General features: G+C 37.8%; 1 protein-coding gene and 1 non-coding gene across 7 annotated transcripts in view; both read left to right on the top strand.

Annotated features, from left to right (window-relative positions):
- BANK1 (B cell scaffold protein with ankyrin repeats 1) overlaps positions 1 to 8,819 on the top strand; it is a 321,139-nt gene extending 312,320 nt beyond the window's left edge. For 4 of the 6 annotated variants that reach the window (XM_024993521.2, XM_010805953.3, XM_002688119.6 and 1 more), the window contains 5 exons: positions 1,896 to 1,959; positions 5,462 to 5,491; positions 6,503 to 6,558; positions 7,772 to 7,836; positions 8,099 to 8,188. In XM_024993521.2, the coding sequence (XP_024849289.1) occupies positions 1,896 to 1,959; positions 5,462 to 5,491; positions 6,503 to 6,558; positions 7,772 to 7,831 (210 nt within the window). In that variant the 3' untranslated portion in view covers positions 7,832 to 7,836; positions 8,099 to 8,188. The other 2 variants (XM_059887725.1, XM_059887724.1) reach the window with 2 other exon arrangements.
- Positions 1,166 to 1,268, top strand: LOC112447217 (U6 spliceosomal RNA). The gene has a single exon (XR_003035319.1). It is a non-coding gene; the product is annotated as a U6 spliceosomal RNA (small nuclear RNA).
- Positions 8,820 to 16,914: the final 8,095 nt, after the last annotated feature.

Raw genomic sequence — 16,914 nt, 5'->3', positions numbered from 1 at the left:
TTACCTGTTGTCCTTTGATGATAATCATTCTAACAGTTCTGAGGTAAGATCCTATTGTGGGTTTGATTTGCATTTCCCTGAAGATGAGTGATGTTGAGAACTTTTTCATTTATCTGTTGGCCATTTTTATGTCTTCTTTGAGAAATGTCTGTTCAGTTCTTCTGACCATTTTTTAATCAGATTATTTGGGACATTTTTGCCATTAAGTTCTGTGAATTCTTTATCTATTTCAAATATCAACTCCTTATCATATATATGATTTGCAAATATTTTCCCTCAGTCCACAGGGTGACTTTTAATTTTGTTGGTTGTCCCTTTTGTTATGCAAAAGCTTTTTAGTCTGATGCAGTCCCAGTTGTTTATTTTTGCTTTTGTTGCTTGTGCTTTTTCAGTCATATCCACGTATCGTTGCCAAGATGAATGTGAGAGAGATTTCTCCCTGTGTTTTTTCAATCAGTCCTTAACTTAAGGACCTGAACAAAAGTCGTGTCTGCTTAGTCACTCAGTCATGTCTGACTCTTTGTAACCCTATGGACTCTAGTCCACCAGGCTCCTCTGTCTGTGGAATTCTCCAGGCAAGAATACTGGGGTAGGTTGCCATTTCTTCCTCCAGGGGATCTTCCAGATCCAGGATCGAACCTCCATCTCCTGAATTGCAGGCAGAGTCTTTGCCCACTGAGCCATGGGGGACAAAAGTCAAAACATCAAAAAATGAATGTTCTCCCTATTTTCCCAATACACACTGCCCATACACTTTTCAATCTTACTCTTGTAGTTTACAAAAAATATTAATTTTAATCCCGAAGATGAATCTATGAGGCGGCTGTGAAATTATATTCTTATTGACAGAGAGGTATTATCCCAGGAAAATAAGAAGGAAAATGGCACAAACATAGAGTTGGTAGTAGAAGAGTTTCTAGAATAATGAAGACCCCAGTAGAATCCCTGGAGTTGAAGGTGAGATGATTGAAAAAAAACCTTGCCTTTAGCTCCCCGCTCACAATCACTGAGTCCCTAAAGAAGAATGTTTGCTCCACTCATAGGAGAGGATCTTTAAGGCAATGAACACAACTCTGTTTTAGGAAAAGTTGTTTCTAGGTTTGCAGGGCAGCCCTTAAGAAAAGTGCTACTCTTAAATTCTCTTCTAAAAGTACATTTATTGGTGCTCCCTTTGGCGGGACATACACTAAAATTAGAACAATACAGAGAAGATTAGCACGGCCCCTGTGCAAGATGACATGCAAATTCATGAAGCATTCCATATTTTTAAAAAATAAATAAAAGCAGATGTATTGAGCGGTAGCTTGTTTTACCTTCCAGTTAAAAAGGTAATAGATGTTCAGTATAGAACATTTGGAAAGCAAAGAAAGATCACAAATGAGTTAAAAATGGAAATCCAGTTATGTATCATTTGTTCCTGAGTCCCTGGTTCTTAGAAGGAACTGTTAGGAAAGCATGTACCCTGCAGAGGCTGGAGATGGGCTCAGGCAGCAGCTAACCATTGTTATGCTGGCCTCCTGCTTTGAGGCACCGATAGCCAGTGTAGATGCCCCAGGTGTTTGTTTGGGAAAGAAGCTCCCAGAAGAATTGGGCTCTGGGTTCCCACCCTGACTCTACAACCTCTGTGTGATTTAGGAAAGTTACTTAATCTTCTGTAACTCAGTTTCCATATCGGTAAAAGGAGATGATGATGTTTTTTATCCACCTCGTGAAGTTGTGAGGATTAAGTAAAACAGTACGTGCAAAGTAGCAAGAATGGTGGCTGGAACACTGCACGCGCCACGTTAGCACTAAGTTGTAGTGGTCTTACTGGCCGTAGAAGTTAAAGTTTCCATCTCAATTCATGACAAATTTGTGAACCTTGACTTCTCCTTCCTGGTTGTCTCCTCATTAAGGAAAAACTACGCCAACTACGAGATTGCATTGTTGGGAAAAGGCCAGAAGAAGAAAATGTCTACAGTAAGTAAAATTTGCCTGCTCTTCAAAAATAATAATGAAGTGGAAACAACAAGAATGGTGAAATAAAACAGGCATGAGTTCAAATTTATATCCAGTCACTTCCCAGCTGCTTAAATTGGAGAGTGTCTTACTCCTTGGTACTCAGGGTCCTTGTCTGCAAAACAAGAATAATCAGACATATACCTGGGAGTGGTTGTACAAGTTAACACATAAAATACTTTTCACCTTATCTGGCCCATAATGTAAATGTTAGTTACTTCCTGTCCTTTGATTTCCATATAAGTTGCAAATAAGATAATTCTGCTTTAGTTTTGTGTGTGTGTGTATAAGTCTCAATACAGGGTATTAAATTGTTAAAGAGTCACACTTTTTTTTAATAAGGTAGAATATTCTCAATATAGTCAATTCTCACAGTTGTCCACATGTGGATCATTTTAAATTATAAATCTCATGTTGCCTTCCCCTGAAGCTAGCATGCTTCTTCTCAACACAGATTCCCCTTGCTAATAATTAGCAGTTGCTCCCAGGGGGAAAAAGCACTCATTTTAATGTTAACACAAACCAAACATTATTAAGATGGTAAATCTTCTCCAAAGATAAACAACACATTCCAAAATTAAAAATAAATTATGTTGTCATTCTCTGACCACCCTATCCCCGAGTCCCTACCCCTGCACAGATAATTAAAAACTGACAACTACCAGTAAGGTTTGAAAGCCTTTCTTCTATTCTCAATAATACTGCATAACTTTTAGATAGAACTTCATGCTGAAATGCACTATGCTAAAATTCATTTTCTTTTTATATTATTGGATTGTTATCCATCTCTTCATAGAGAATTCTTTAAGCTCTCTTAGAAATGTTTTCTAAAACATAAATATGCTTTCTAAAATATTTAAGGTCCCAAACACAAAGCTAATTTACAAATAACTGAGTTCTACAAACCTACATTCTAATGTGGAATAAGAGTAAAATTTTTTAAATGTATAAAATTATAAAATATATAAATAATTTCACTAAGGAACATTAAATAGTAGTAGTAGCTAATATTTATTGTCTTATCTACTATGCACAAAATCATCCCATTAATAACCCTTTGAGATAGGCATTAGTCCCAATTTATAATAAGGAAACTGAGAATCTGAGAAACTAAGAAGCCTCTAAACACACAGATTAGAGATTATAGTCTATGTCTATTGGAATCCAAAGTTAACACTCTTAATCGTTGGTGTCTTAATTAGGAATCAATTAGTTCTTCTTTCAGCTAAAATGGAATAAGCAGTACCAGACAAACCCTCCCACTGTAAGGATACAAATAATAGGCAAAAAAATATGAAGCAACTGATTTCAGGGAGTAAATGATAGGCAGACTAAGACTGTAATCCCAGAGAAAAACAAAATATATGAGATGTCTCTCACCATTACCCACAATATGGTTTTCTGACTACAGTCTGCACAAAGCAGTCAAACTGAGGTGGCAAAGATAAGAGTTCAGGGCAGCCAGAGCTGCTGGAATGTGTGTGGTGAGTCACTGAAGAGGAGGTAGCCACCAAGAGAGGTAGCCTCAGAGGGAGGGAGGGATTCCACAAGTCTGGCTGAGAGATGAGCTGGACATGTGCAGACAAGACCAGTCAAAGCATGTAAGATAGCAGCTTTTAGTGCTGTGAAGGCAGAACAGAGACATTGAAGGTTGGGCAAAGCCAGGGAAAAGCCAAACTGGGGATGTTTCTTTGAGTTCTGCCCTGCCAGAGAGGAAAGGTCTCCTAACACTTTGTTAAAATGCCTGGCATCCTGCTGTGACACCCAAGAGATGTAAAGAGTAAGGACCATGACTCAGAGTAAGACCTACTCTAGACTTGCTCCAGCAAAGCCTAGAACCAAACCCCTACAAGAGCCTGGTGGAAAATGGAATTCATAGGCTTAGTCCTGCTGTTGTTGGCAAGAATACTGGAGTGAGTTGCCATTTCCTTCCCTAGGGGATCTTCCCAACCTAGGAATTGAATCCACATCTCCTGCATTGCAGGCAGATTTTTTTACTGCTGAGTCATCAGGGAAGTTCTACTAAGAGTCTTAGCAAACATCTTGAGCTTTGTATAGGTTGACAATGAAAAAAAGCAGGAAACCAAGCCTACCACAGGTTCATGACAGTAATCAAACTGCCTGGTAAAACAAGAACCTATATTCATCAAAGGAATATAGAATATGAATATGAATATAGAATCCAGAATATGCTACAGATTATCTTTAAAATCCAGTATTCAGGGTTTTTTTTTTTTAATGAGGTACAAATAAAAAAAGAAAGTGCAATTCTCAGAAAAGAAAAAAGAAAGCATCAATAAAAACTGAACCTGAGATAATCCTATTGTTGACCTTAACAAAATTAATGAAAAATATGGTTTTAAAGAGTGAATAAATATGAAATTTCAACAGGATAATTGAAACTATATAGAAGAACCAGATGGAAATTTATAAAAATTAAAATTACAATAAAAGAAATGAAAAATTTGTCAGAAGAACTTATCAGCAGATTGAATATAGCAAAAGTTAATCAACTTAAAGACAGATCAATAGAAATTATCCAATATGATGAAAAAGGAGATAAAAAAACTTAGAAATGAATGGAGCCTCAGAGACACGTAGGACATAACACAGTCCAGCATGCACATAGTCAGAGTCCCAGAGGAAAAACTAGTGAGTTTAGGCAAAACATTTTAAAATAAATAATGGTCAGATATTTTCCAAATTCAATATAAACTACCTCCATACTGTTTCAAGAACTTAAAAAAAAACCCAGTTAGCCTGTTAAGCCGAACTATATTTGAGCACTAGTAGTCAAGCTACTTCAAGTCAAGGTAAATTCTTGATAGCAGCCAGAGAAAAAGACATATATCAAGAGAAAAGCATAAATGTATTCCATATTCACTAATTTCTTGTCAGAAACGTGGAGGACTAAAGACGGTGCAATAATATCTTTGAAAGTGCTAAAGTAAAAACAAATGACCACTTAGAATTGTATATCCAGGAAAAATAACCTTCAAAAATTTGTTGAAATTGAGACATTTTCAGATAATTGAAATCAGAGAATTCATAGACAGGAAAATTGCAATGTAAGAAATACTAAAGAATGCCATACAAGGTGTATGAACTGTACTGTATGTAATTATTTCTGAATAAGGTTATTTTTTAAAAATACTTGAATAGTTCAGGCTAAAAGAATATCAAGGCTGAGTAGGAAGCTATTATTAAGCATCAAATATATCTAAAATCGTGATAATGTGGGACAAACATCAGAAGGAAAAAAAGAAATAGTTTCACACTTAGTGATAAAAGTAATAAAAGACATAGTTATACACTTAGTGGCCAGAGGTATTTTTTTAAATCTGACTGTGAAACTTCATAGTCATCTCAAGACAAGAAGTAGTCAAATGATAAGAAGATATGACCCTAAGATAAATATGGAGCAAAACTCAGTAGAATGTGCTTTTTTTTTTTTGTCTTGTAGATAAGCTCACCATTGTGCACCATCCAAATGGTAAGTGGTGTTTATTGAAGAATTTAAAACTAAACAAAGCCCAGAACAAACCAGCTTTTATATTAATGTAAACCTAATGTGATTAGGCTGATCAGTGTAAAAATTCACAGAGATTTTATATTTATATGTAAAACAATTTGATATCCAAAATAAATGTGAGTTGATTCTAGAATAGCAATGCTAGAGGCATTGTGATATGGTAAAAGAAGCATGCACTTTGAACTCTGACTTGGCTCTTCAAACTTAACTAGCTGTGACCTTTGACAAGTCACTTAAACTCTTTACACCTCAGTTCCCTCATACGTAAAATATAGATAAGAATTCTATCATGGGGAATTGCTATAATGACTGATGATGACTGATGTAAATGGCACTAACTTGGTAAGTGGGAAATGTTGATAGAGCAAATGAACTTCGAATAAAATTTAACAGTTGGAAGGGTTCACGTTAGTGGAATGAGAGAGAAATGTGTGCAGAAAGTGGGGAGGGCAGAGAGGAGCTGCAGGCCAGCTGGGGGGTTGTCTAAAGGCTGTGAGCTCTGCCTCCAGCCTGAAGCACGGCACTGACTGTGGGAATTGCAGAAACAGGAGAACAGAAGTGTGTGGCTGGACGGAAAGTCAGAAACTCGTGATAGAAGCAGGAAGTGGCATGGGCCACGGTGCAGTGTTAGGAGCAAACTTATAAAAAAGTGTGCTTTGCAGTTACCTGATCCTGGTAAATGGGCAAGAGAAGAAGGCAAAATCAAGTGGAGGTTGTTATTCATGGTGTTAGATAGTTTCTGAGCTCATCAACTCCTCAGTATGTAGGTATGATAAATTAATGCATACATATTAATACAAATTAATACATAATTGCCAAGGATGCCTTTTCAACATGCACATTTTATCTCTTTAGTGTTTTTTATCTTTACCCATCTCCTACTCTTTGCATATATATTTTTTAAATGCTGAATAAAGGAATTATTAAATTTGTGAATGAGTAAAGAGTTAGTAACAGAGTTTGTATTTCTAGGTAACGAAAGTGCTCACAGTGAAAGTATGTTACATAACGTACCCTTTGGCAGTAAGGTGGGTTGTGTTTATCTTAATTTTTATAAAATACAAACAAAGAACTTATTTGTTGAGAAAGAACATGAAAGCCTTCTATTCTGACTATGCTTTGAAACATTCCAACAGATATGAACTAAAAAGGTTACATAAGCATTTGTGTGCAAAATACACAAGCAGTAATTTTAAAAACATAACTATTTGGAAAAAAGCAAAGAAAGAACTTAAAGCGAAAGGCACTGAAGCTAACATGTGCACAAACATGTACAGACCAAATAAATTGTAGAGGAGTTATAAACACATCTTCTTTAGCAAAAGGAATATGATGAGTCTATTTGAGCCACAGTTTATACAATCCTTGAAATCTAGTTTTAGGAAAAAATATAATGTGAAAATATTGTTCATATAAATATGTGTTGCTTCACATTGTAGTGTTAACTGAAAGTAAATTGCTGATGAGAAGCTAAAAATAACTGTAAAGAAAGAGGGTGCAAATGGAAAAGCCAAGACCAGTTCAAGACAATATCCTTGATGTCCTGACCACACGCTTTTCTTCATAAAAAATTGTACTATTCCAACTGTCTACATATGTGACGTAGGAAATTTGCACTATTACCCAAGAACGTGTGGCAGCTGGATTTCTTGCTAAAATCCTGAATTAGGGCCCATAACAAACTAGTTTTTGTTTACCAAATTTTGATAACCCTTAAGTTCTCCCATCCTTCAATACATCATAACATAAAAGTTATGTTATGTTAAATACATAAACATAAAAGTCATTCACTCTTAAGAACTGTTTGAAGTATTTGCATTTCTGGATCATTCTGTGGTGAGCTGTAGACCTAATGGGTCTGTAGCGCATAGACTCATGAGACCCATTTGACTGTCACAGAATTGTGAGGTACCATCTAGCTTTAGGAAGATGTCTTTGTCAAGCAAGGTTCCTTCTACACAATCTGAAGGACTATTTTAAGAGCAAGCTTTTGGGTAAGAGGAAAATAATATACATTCCCAACACTTATTCTCCCTCAAAAAGGAAATAAAATTTGAACTCAAGGACATTGACGTGGTTGAACTTGACCGTGATTCTTTCCTTTTAAGATGGGGCACTGTCTTGCCAGTTGCCTCTACAAAGCTGTTCTCCTGTGACTGCGAAAGGCGGCTATGACTTTGTCGTGTTTCTTTGTTCAGCCTTAAAATGGAGAAATGCTAACTCTGTGTATTTTTTCCTTAGCTTCCTGCTCGACCCCAGGTGGAAAAAGATTTTGGTTTCTGTTGCAGGAAAGATCACTAAAGATGGTAAAATATCAGCTATATATCAACCATATTTTTTAGAAAACCTAAAGCAGGCTTAATAGGAACTTGAAAGATCATTTGTCTAACAAATGGAATACCTTAAATATTTCATTGTCTTCTCCTGAAAGGATAAACATGTATTTTTCAAGCTAAAGGTGATTGTTCCTTAGAAAGATTTATGTGTAGGGGTGATTTTATGCTAGCTAATCAATTTCAGTTGATGATCCATTATTCACTAATACATTTCCTGCGATCTTATTTTCAGGTTATTATAATGAAACTCAAGAATCTGCAGACACTTTCTGGGTGAAGCAAGCTTGCTTTTGGATTGCCTGCTGTCTTAGGACAAATCTATGCTATGAAAACAGAAGCAAGTTTTGAATTTCAGAATGTTATTGCCACAGTTTATTGGCATTGTGCCTGCTTCAAATGAGTATATCAAGATTAAGTTTGAATGCTATAGAGCAGTTGCATTCTTTGAAAATTCTTGCATTTTACCAGGCACTTTGCCTGTGAAGCAGGTATTTCCCATTTTTTAAATTAAAAACAAGAACACAGAAGTTAAATGCTCTGTCGCAAAGTTATTGGGCCTATTTAAGGGGCTAACCTTATAGTTTACTCCTCCTACACTGGGAATAAACATAAAAAAATACAAATTTGTTTTATACATATTGGCTTTTCCAGTGGATAATCTATTTTCTGAATTTCTCATGTTCAAAACTCTAATTGTTATTATCAGATCATGCTTACAGCAACCTTCCATTTTTCAGAGCCTGTTTGCATATAACCTTGAGAATATTATTTTTTTAACTTTCTATATCTCAGATTAATATACATTTTCACAACCTATATTCTCTATTAAAAGGCCTACAATTTCATCAACGAAATTCTTAGAAGCAATTTATAAGCTTAAAATAGAATGCAGTTTTACCATTCTATGATTTCTGCCCACGGTTGCTACAAATAAAATGAATGTTTAAAGCTGTTGTCTGACTTTTCAAAACAAATGTATGAAATTAACCTCTGAAGTCTTTTGCTTACTAGTTTACAGAGAGAAGTCCACCAAGTTTTTTTTAATAATTTCACTGTGTAGGGTTCATAAAATAAACACACAAATTATTTTTTCTAGCTTCTAAACAGTGAGTGATAGGAATATCCAATACTGTAAAGTAATTAGCCTCCAATTGAAATAAATAAATTTAAAAAATACACACATACTATATATACTTAATACATACAATAATGGAAATTTTAAATACATGTAACCACCATTCCTAATGTGATTTATAAGGGGAAAAAATGCAATTCAATAAACAATTTAGGATTTAAAAAAAATAGTAATAAAGCGATTCTGCAAAACACTACCCGTAAGTTTCTTGTGACCATTAACACTCAAACTCAAGTTTTAAAAAATAATATAGTTGTTTGATCAGTCCCTAATAGAAAGTGATTTCTGATTATAACATTTGGAAATTCGGTCCATGGTTTCACATTTAAGTTTTCAAGAAATGGAATGCTCCCATTTGGTGCCTCAGGTGGTAAAGAATCTGCCTGCAATGCAGGAGACCTGGGTTCTATCCGTAGGTTGGGAAGATCCCCTGGAGAAGGGAACGGCTATCCACTCCAGTATTCTGGCCTGGAGAATTCCATGGACAGAGGAGCCTGGCAGGCTGCAGTCCATGGGTTCACAGTGAGTTGGACACAACTGAGCGACTTTCATTTTCATTTCTGTGGACTGTCCCACCCAAAGACTCAGGAAAAGCAATAGGAAAATTGACTACTTTTCTGTAATTTTCTAAATCTGTAAAATTTAAGTGTGTCTATTATCTCTATTGGGCTTCCCCAATAGCTCAGCAGGTGAAAAATCCTCCTGCAATGCTGGAGACACGGGCTCAATCCCTGGATTGGAGAGATCCCCTGGAGGAGGAAATGGCAACCCACTCCAATATTCTTGCCTGGGAAATTCCATGGACAGAGGAGCCTGGTGGGGTACAGTCCATGGGGTCACAACAAGTTGGACACAACTGAGTTCTAACATGCTATGTAACTCTAAAGTGAGAATTTCCATACAGGCCTGTGACTACTGTGTACAGTTCTACTGTCGACTTTATTCTTATTGAAGATGTGAAATCCAGTAACAGGTAAAATGGCAGCTCTTCTAATTACAGACGGATTAGATCATTTCTTACCTGAGACTCTGTTAAGGGTGGAACTGGGAGTTAAAGCATGAATGTTATTCAGTCCTTTAACATAGAAAGAAATCTAAAGTCGGGACCTGTAAGTCTACCTTCTGAACTGGGCTAATTTAGAATAAAATAATAGGAAAAAATACCTTTAATCATCTCTTCCCTAGAGTTCTGGCCCTTGACGTTTTTTGACTTTGTTATCACAAAGAAAGGGAGAAAAAGAAACCTAAAAATAACTGAGGTCCCCACTATGCCTCCTAAGCCATGGCTCCTCCCCTGCTTGACCTACTGGGGCTTCCCGAGTGGCATTCGTGGTAAAGAATCCACCTACCAATGCAGAAGACACAAGAGGCTCGGCTTTGATCCCTAGGTTGGGAAGATCCCCTGGAGGAGGAAGTGGCAACAACTCCAGTATTCCTGCCTGGAAAATTCTATGGACAGAGGAGCCTGGTGGGCTGCAGTCCATGGGATCGCAAAAGTTGCACACAGCTGAGCAACTGAGCACAGAGGGCAGAAGAGAGTTTAGAATCAGGGGATCAGAAAGGAGTTCACAACATGCCTGTTGTATGGAAGGAAGAGATGAAAAGTGGAAAAATGCCAAAGCAGAGGAAGGGTAATGCAAATTTAGGAATGATCCCAACTGAATGTGTCCAGAAGGAGGCTCTTTTTTCTCTTTGGCTGCACAGGCTCTTCATTGGCACACGGTTCTCCTAGTTGTGACATGCGGCCTTAGTAGCCCTGAAGCATACGTGATCTTAGTTCCTTACCCAGGAATCCAGCCCACATCCCCTGCTTTGGAAGGTGGATTCTTAACCACTGGATCACCAGGGAAGTTCCAGGGGCTATATTTTTAATTTCTGGGCTTTATCCCTAACATACAGAATACTCTCCATCAAATCTGAGCCACATTACAGAAGCTTTTTTTAGTGGTAAAAGAGATCTGGACTAGTAGACTAGGAAGGTATGAACTTTCCTTGGCGATTTCAGGCATTTGTTTAAGAGCCCCAGTCACTACCAGGAAGGGAAGACTTGCATGGGAAATCTGATGATTTTGTGCCGTTTCTGGGACCCTGAGCAACCAGTAGGTAATATACCCTAGCTTTCCCATCATCCCTTCCTCAGTGTGGATTCATTCCTAAGCCGTTGCTCTTAACATACACAAGAACTAGCCCCTTCCTCAAGTTTTTAAATTTATTCGACTCCAACTTCTAGAGAAATTTGGATTGGAATTGAATGTTATCATAAGAATTTTACATTTAATATTCACTTTTTTCTACTTAGTTTTCTAGTTTAAAAAAGCATCATCTAGACAAGGTCTTCTCACCTGGGGCATTTGGCAATATCTGGAGACATTTTCATTGCTGTGACTGTGGAGAAGGTGCTCTTGGCATCTAGGGTGTTGAGACAATGAACCCTAATAAATATGCTATAATCCACAAGACAAAGAATTATCTCATCCAGAATATCAACAGTGCGAGATTGGGAAACTCTGATCTACACTATAAAGTAAAATGGGATCAACACTTAAAAAGAATGTTGTTAAAAGTAAAAACAGTTAATTTTATATGGAATTTTCTGGAAGTGGAACCCTCATGATGGTATAAATCAATGTTTCTATTTTTAAGTACATATGGCATAATTTAAATGGACCATTAAAAACAAAAAAATAGATGACTCTAATACATTTTCATAAATCAGATTATTCTACCAGTGGAGACTCCAGTTTTTAGAAAATAAGACTGTTCTCAGTACTGTTCTAATGAAAATGACCTTGTAACTGGAGTCACGATTATATCCTATTCATGCTCCCTGAGTTCCTTCTTATAATGCTCAGGAGGTCTGATTTTAATAACTTGGACTTCCCTGAATTTTTATGCATAGAAAAACATATTGCTTTTCTAAATTGGTAAATATTTAGGAAAATGGTCTGCTCCTGAACGTGACCTAGTAGCTCTCAGACAATTAACACAGGGCTGGTATGAGACCCCACTTGCCGTCTTTCTGTAACCGCACCTGCCAACCATACTTGTTGGCCTGCCTTGTTTTGTGGGGCTGACGTTTAAGGCAAGGACGGCCACACAAAAGACAGCACAAGCAAGATTCTAAATACAGTAGACTTGGAACTTCGGTGGTCCAATTGTTAGGACTCCCCACTTCCACTGCTCAGAGCACGGGTTCAATCCCTGGTCAGGGAGATCCTGGAGATCTCACAAGCTGCGCAGTAGGGCCAATAAATAAACAGGCCTCAAATTTATAAATTACAGCATATGATTTCCTCAATATTCTCATCTTCAAAATGTAGATTCTTACATAATTTCACAGGTATTAAATGACTTCCTGTACTACATGCATTCAAAAGTGTGAGCTTTAGGACTGATCTAGTTGGAGTATAGCCTCAGCTAAATCCCGGCTATCTAAACGATGCCAGTTTTTCAGTTTCCCAGGGCCCTATTTAATCATTAGTAAAGTGGGGTTATCGATACCAACCTCAGCACAGGTGGTATGAGAATTAAAAGTAAAAAAATAAAAATGTATCATCCAAAGAAGATACTTTTAATGGTAAAATGAAGTATTGCTAATGATTATGATTTTTAAAAAAGCAGACATAAACTTGGACTACCTTCAGCATAAGCTGAGATATATCATCACTCTTCTTAAATGAGATGTAGATGCTTAGTACATTTTTGGTTCCAAATGAATGCTCAGTGAAGATAGTTGGCAAAAGATAATCCTCTTTGAAATGTGAATACAAGTGTGATACACTAGGCTAACTTGTCTGACTGGCTCTTGGGCACAGGGATATAGCATATGATTCAAATCCATATCATTATTTAGAAAACCAATGATTAAAAAAATGTTGACTGACCATCTGGACCACCCATAACCATCAGCAGCCTCAGGTAGAAAATCTACCCGTGGTACAGTACCATATTTTCCAAACTGTGTTATAAGGAACTCATGAATATTCAATTAAAAAGGGTTTCTGGGATCCAGTGAGGTGGGAAAGGGCTCTGTATTTTAGTCTCTTTTAGAAGAGCATATTAGACATCCAAGTATTGAAGACTAGTCCTGCAATAAAGAAATGATACAGTTTGAAAAACACTGGCTTACATTTTATGTATACATAAGCCAGTCTCATTTTCCACTTAATGGGAGAAGGAAAACTGGCTGAAAGACGCTTGCTGTAATATGTTGAGATGGAGTCTGAAACCAGGGTTCAATGGGAAACTGAAGATCAGTGATTATCAACATCAATCAGCGATGTTTGTCATGGAGAATGGTGGGGGATGGTAAGGGTTGTGATATATGCATGAGACTTATTTGGCACACACTATTTGCACTTGATTAGCAAAAAGCTACTTCCTTGGTGGCTCAGGTGGTAAAGAATCTGCCTGCAATGCAGGAGACCTGGGTTAGGAAGATCCCCTGGAGAAGGAGTTGCTGCCCACTCCTGGAGTATTCTTGCCTGGAGAATTCCATGGAAAGGAGCCTGGCGGGCTACAGTCCATGGCGTTGCAAAGAGTCAGACGCAACTGAGTGCCTAAAGCTTTCACAGCACTAGCATACAGCGAAAGATTAAGTCCTGAATTTTGCAAATGATAAAAGTTGGTTTCAGTCAGAATAAAGATCACTTGTCTTCAAACAAATGAATTAGTGAACAGATTTCTGAATACAGCACAGTAGTTCCTGTTGTATGATTCTTGGATACATCTTCAAATCAACATTAAATTTTGTTCTAGTCAGAACTAAGGTAAGACCACTCAGAGATGTTATGCAGTGAAGTGTATCAAACAGTTAAGCAATTTCTGAGTCCATGGAAATGAGTGGGATAATTTTGCTCAATTTGCTTTCTGTTGCAATAGGTGATCCTTGGAGAGAGAAATTATCCTTAGCAAATTAACCAACAATGTCCAATGGATTATTTCTGTATTTCTCAAGGTAGGAATGGAGTTATGTCAACTATGATTAAAAATGCTTCAGTTTTGCCTCTAGTACTTTCTCTTTTCTTCACTTGAGAAACAGTAAAACAAGGGATGTGGGAAAGTGTAAGCTGAGGCTGTGTTCATGCCTGATACTCAGTGAAAACATCTGCAGTCACGAAGGAGCCTTAAGCATCCTTGCAGGACACTGACATTTGTTGTAATGTTGCAAAATGAGATGTTTTGTAACTCAGACATGGCAAGTCCTGCCCAGTACCTCCCAGATATTCTGCATTAGCAGACATGCAGAATCCCAGCAGAAGACTTGTTACTAAGATTGACACTGAAGGGCATAAGAACCTTACTTATGATCACCATACGTTTTCTTCACCTTGACTTCCATATGTTATAGTACTGTGACTATATTTTATTTTGTAAGAACACTTATATAAGATCTACCCTTTTAACAAATTCTTAAGTGTATAATATATCATTATTAACTAGGTACAATGTTGTACAGAAGATCTCTAGAGCTCATTTTTAGTGAAATGTTTATACCCCTTTGCAGCTGGATTTTGGTCTCAGGTTATCTTTCAGGGTTTAACAAAACAACTCATCTATATCCATAAGCACTATTTGCTTCATCACCTTCTTGAAAAGCATAATAGAGAAGCAAGCATTATGCTTTCCTATAGAATAAGGTAGTTCTTCAGCAAGAAAATGTTCATTAAGGTTGTGCTTATGTTTCAGCCTCTGAAATGGAAATGAAACAGCAGAATTCTTTGGAATGTGGCAGAAAAATATTTCCTGAAAACATCTTTTAAAACCGCAATAGAGAAGCAATAGTTTAAGACCAGAGAGAAGAGAAAGTCTAAAAGCCCTGTGGCATGAGGGAACAAAGAGCATCTGAGAAGCTAAAACCCTCAGGATGCCCAGAGCACAGACAGCAAAAGGAACACAGACTATGGTAAGAATAGACCGTGCAGGGCAATAGGAAGGATTCTGTTTTTTCCAGAAAACAATGGAAATCATTAGTGAGTGTTCAGCAAAGAAGATGAGACATTTGCATTTTGAAATGAACGCTTCAGCCACACTAGGGACAACAAACTGGAGAGAATATAACAAACCAGATAGAAGTGAATTGTTCAAGAACAAAGCCTCCTATTTGTTGCTAGTGTTGAAGCTACACGTGTTCTATGCTATACAATGAATTGCCAAAAACTTAGTAGCTTAAAAGAAAACATTTGTGATGTTACAGTTTTGATGGGTCGTGAACCTGGCCATAGCTTAGTGGGGCCCTCTGTTTAGGATCTCACAGGGATACCAAGGAGAGGTAAACCAGGCTGAATTTTCATCTGAAGGCTCAGATGGGAAATAATCGGCTTTCAGGTTGTTAACAGAGCACATTTCCTTGTGGCTGATTGACCGAGGGCACCTGATTATTCTGGCTGGAGGCCGCCCTCGTGTCCTAGAGACCTCATGCAAGTGCTTGCCACATGCTGTTGTTTTTCAGTCGCTCAGTCCTGTCCAGCTCTTTGTGACCCTGGACTGCAGCACGCCAGGCTTCCCTGTCCTTCACTATCTCCTGGAGTTTGCTCAAACTTATGTCCATTCAGTCAGCGATGCCATCCAACTAACACATCCTCTGTCACCGGCTTCTTCTCCTGCCTCCAATCTTTCCCAGAATCAGGAAGTTTTCCAATGAGTCAGTAGTTTGCATCAGGAGGCCAAAGTACTGGAGCTTCAGCTTCAGCATCAGTCCTTCCAATGAATATTCAGGGTTGATTTCCTTTAGGATTGACTGGTTTGATTTTCTTGCAGTCCAAGGGACTCTCAAGAGTCTTCTTGCTGCATGGATGTCATCAATGTGACTGCTTACTCCATCAAGCCCACAAGAGCCTCTCATTTCAGGAGGGCACAGTCCCTCATTTACAGCTTTTACCTGAGAGAGACAGACTTACCCCAGATATGTATTTTTATTATCTGAAGTTGAACTGATTTGGGACCTTTAATTACATCTGAAAAACCTTTCACATTCCCTTAGTCTGCCTTGTCTAAATTCCTACCTACACACATTGGGGAAAATAGTTAACACCAAGTGTGGCCACCAGGGGGCAGGAATCACAGTGCTGCCTTAGAATTAACATTCACCACCAAATGCTTATATTTAATATAACAAACTATTGAAAGCTAGTTCCAGGTACCAGTGGGACCTTCCCACACAGACCTGATCTTTGCATGTTAATAAGAACAATACTGAGAGAAGACACCTTTCCTTGAAATATCCATAATGCTTCTCCATAAATGTGTGTTAGTTGCTCATCTGTGTCCAACTCTTTGTAACCCTGTGGACTGTAGCCCGCCAGGCTCCCCTGGCCATGGAATTCTCCAGGGAAGAATACTTGAGTGGATAGTCATTCCCTTCTACAGGGGATCTGCCCAACCCAGGGATCAAACCCAGGTCTCCTGCATTGCAGGCAGATTACCATCTGAGCCACCAGGGAAGCCTGATGCTTCTCCATACTACAGATTTATTCCATTTTTTATATCATCCACCAAGAAATGACTGCCCTGTGTTCCTTTGATATGTTTCAGGAAATTGTAATATCTCCCTTAGTATTTTCTTGTTCTTTGGCCAACTGCATCTGCTTTTACATTTGTGTTAGCTAAGAGTTTTCCCCAACATCACAGTCCCTTAGTATAGCTATACGTTCGGCATCGAAAACCAAGACAGTAGACCCAAAAGAGTGGTGTGAATAATATTCTATCAGTATGACTTTCTTGAACTCTCTAAGTTTCCAATATATTTGCCTATGTGGGATTCCTCTGAATTATGCAGACCCAACATGGTATCCAACACTGTTCGCAATGACACTCAAAACAACCAAAAATTTCAGAAAACTAAAATTTCATCTTCTAATTTTTAAATCACTCATTACTTTCCTGATAATCAAAGTAGCACTTTAAACCCTATT

This window comes from Bos taurus, chromosome 6, assembly GCF_002263795.3.
Source record: "Bos taurus isolate L1 Dominette 01449 registration number 42190680 breed Hereford chromosome 6, ARS-UCD2.0, whole genome shotgun sequence".
Taxonomy (NCBI): Eukaryota; Metazoa; Chordata; class Mammalia; order Artiodactyla; family Bovidae; genus Bos; species Bos taurus.
Note: the sequence above shows the minus strand (reverse complement) of the source record. Positions and strands in the feature narration are given on the sequence as shown.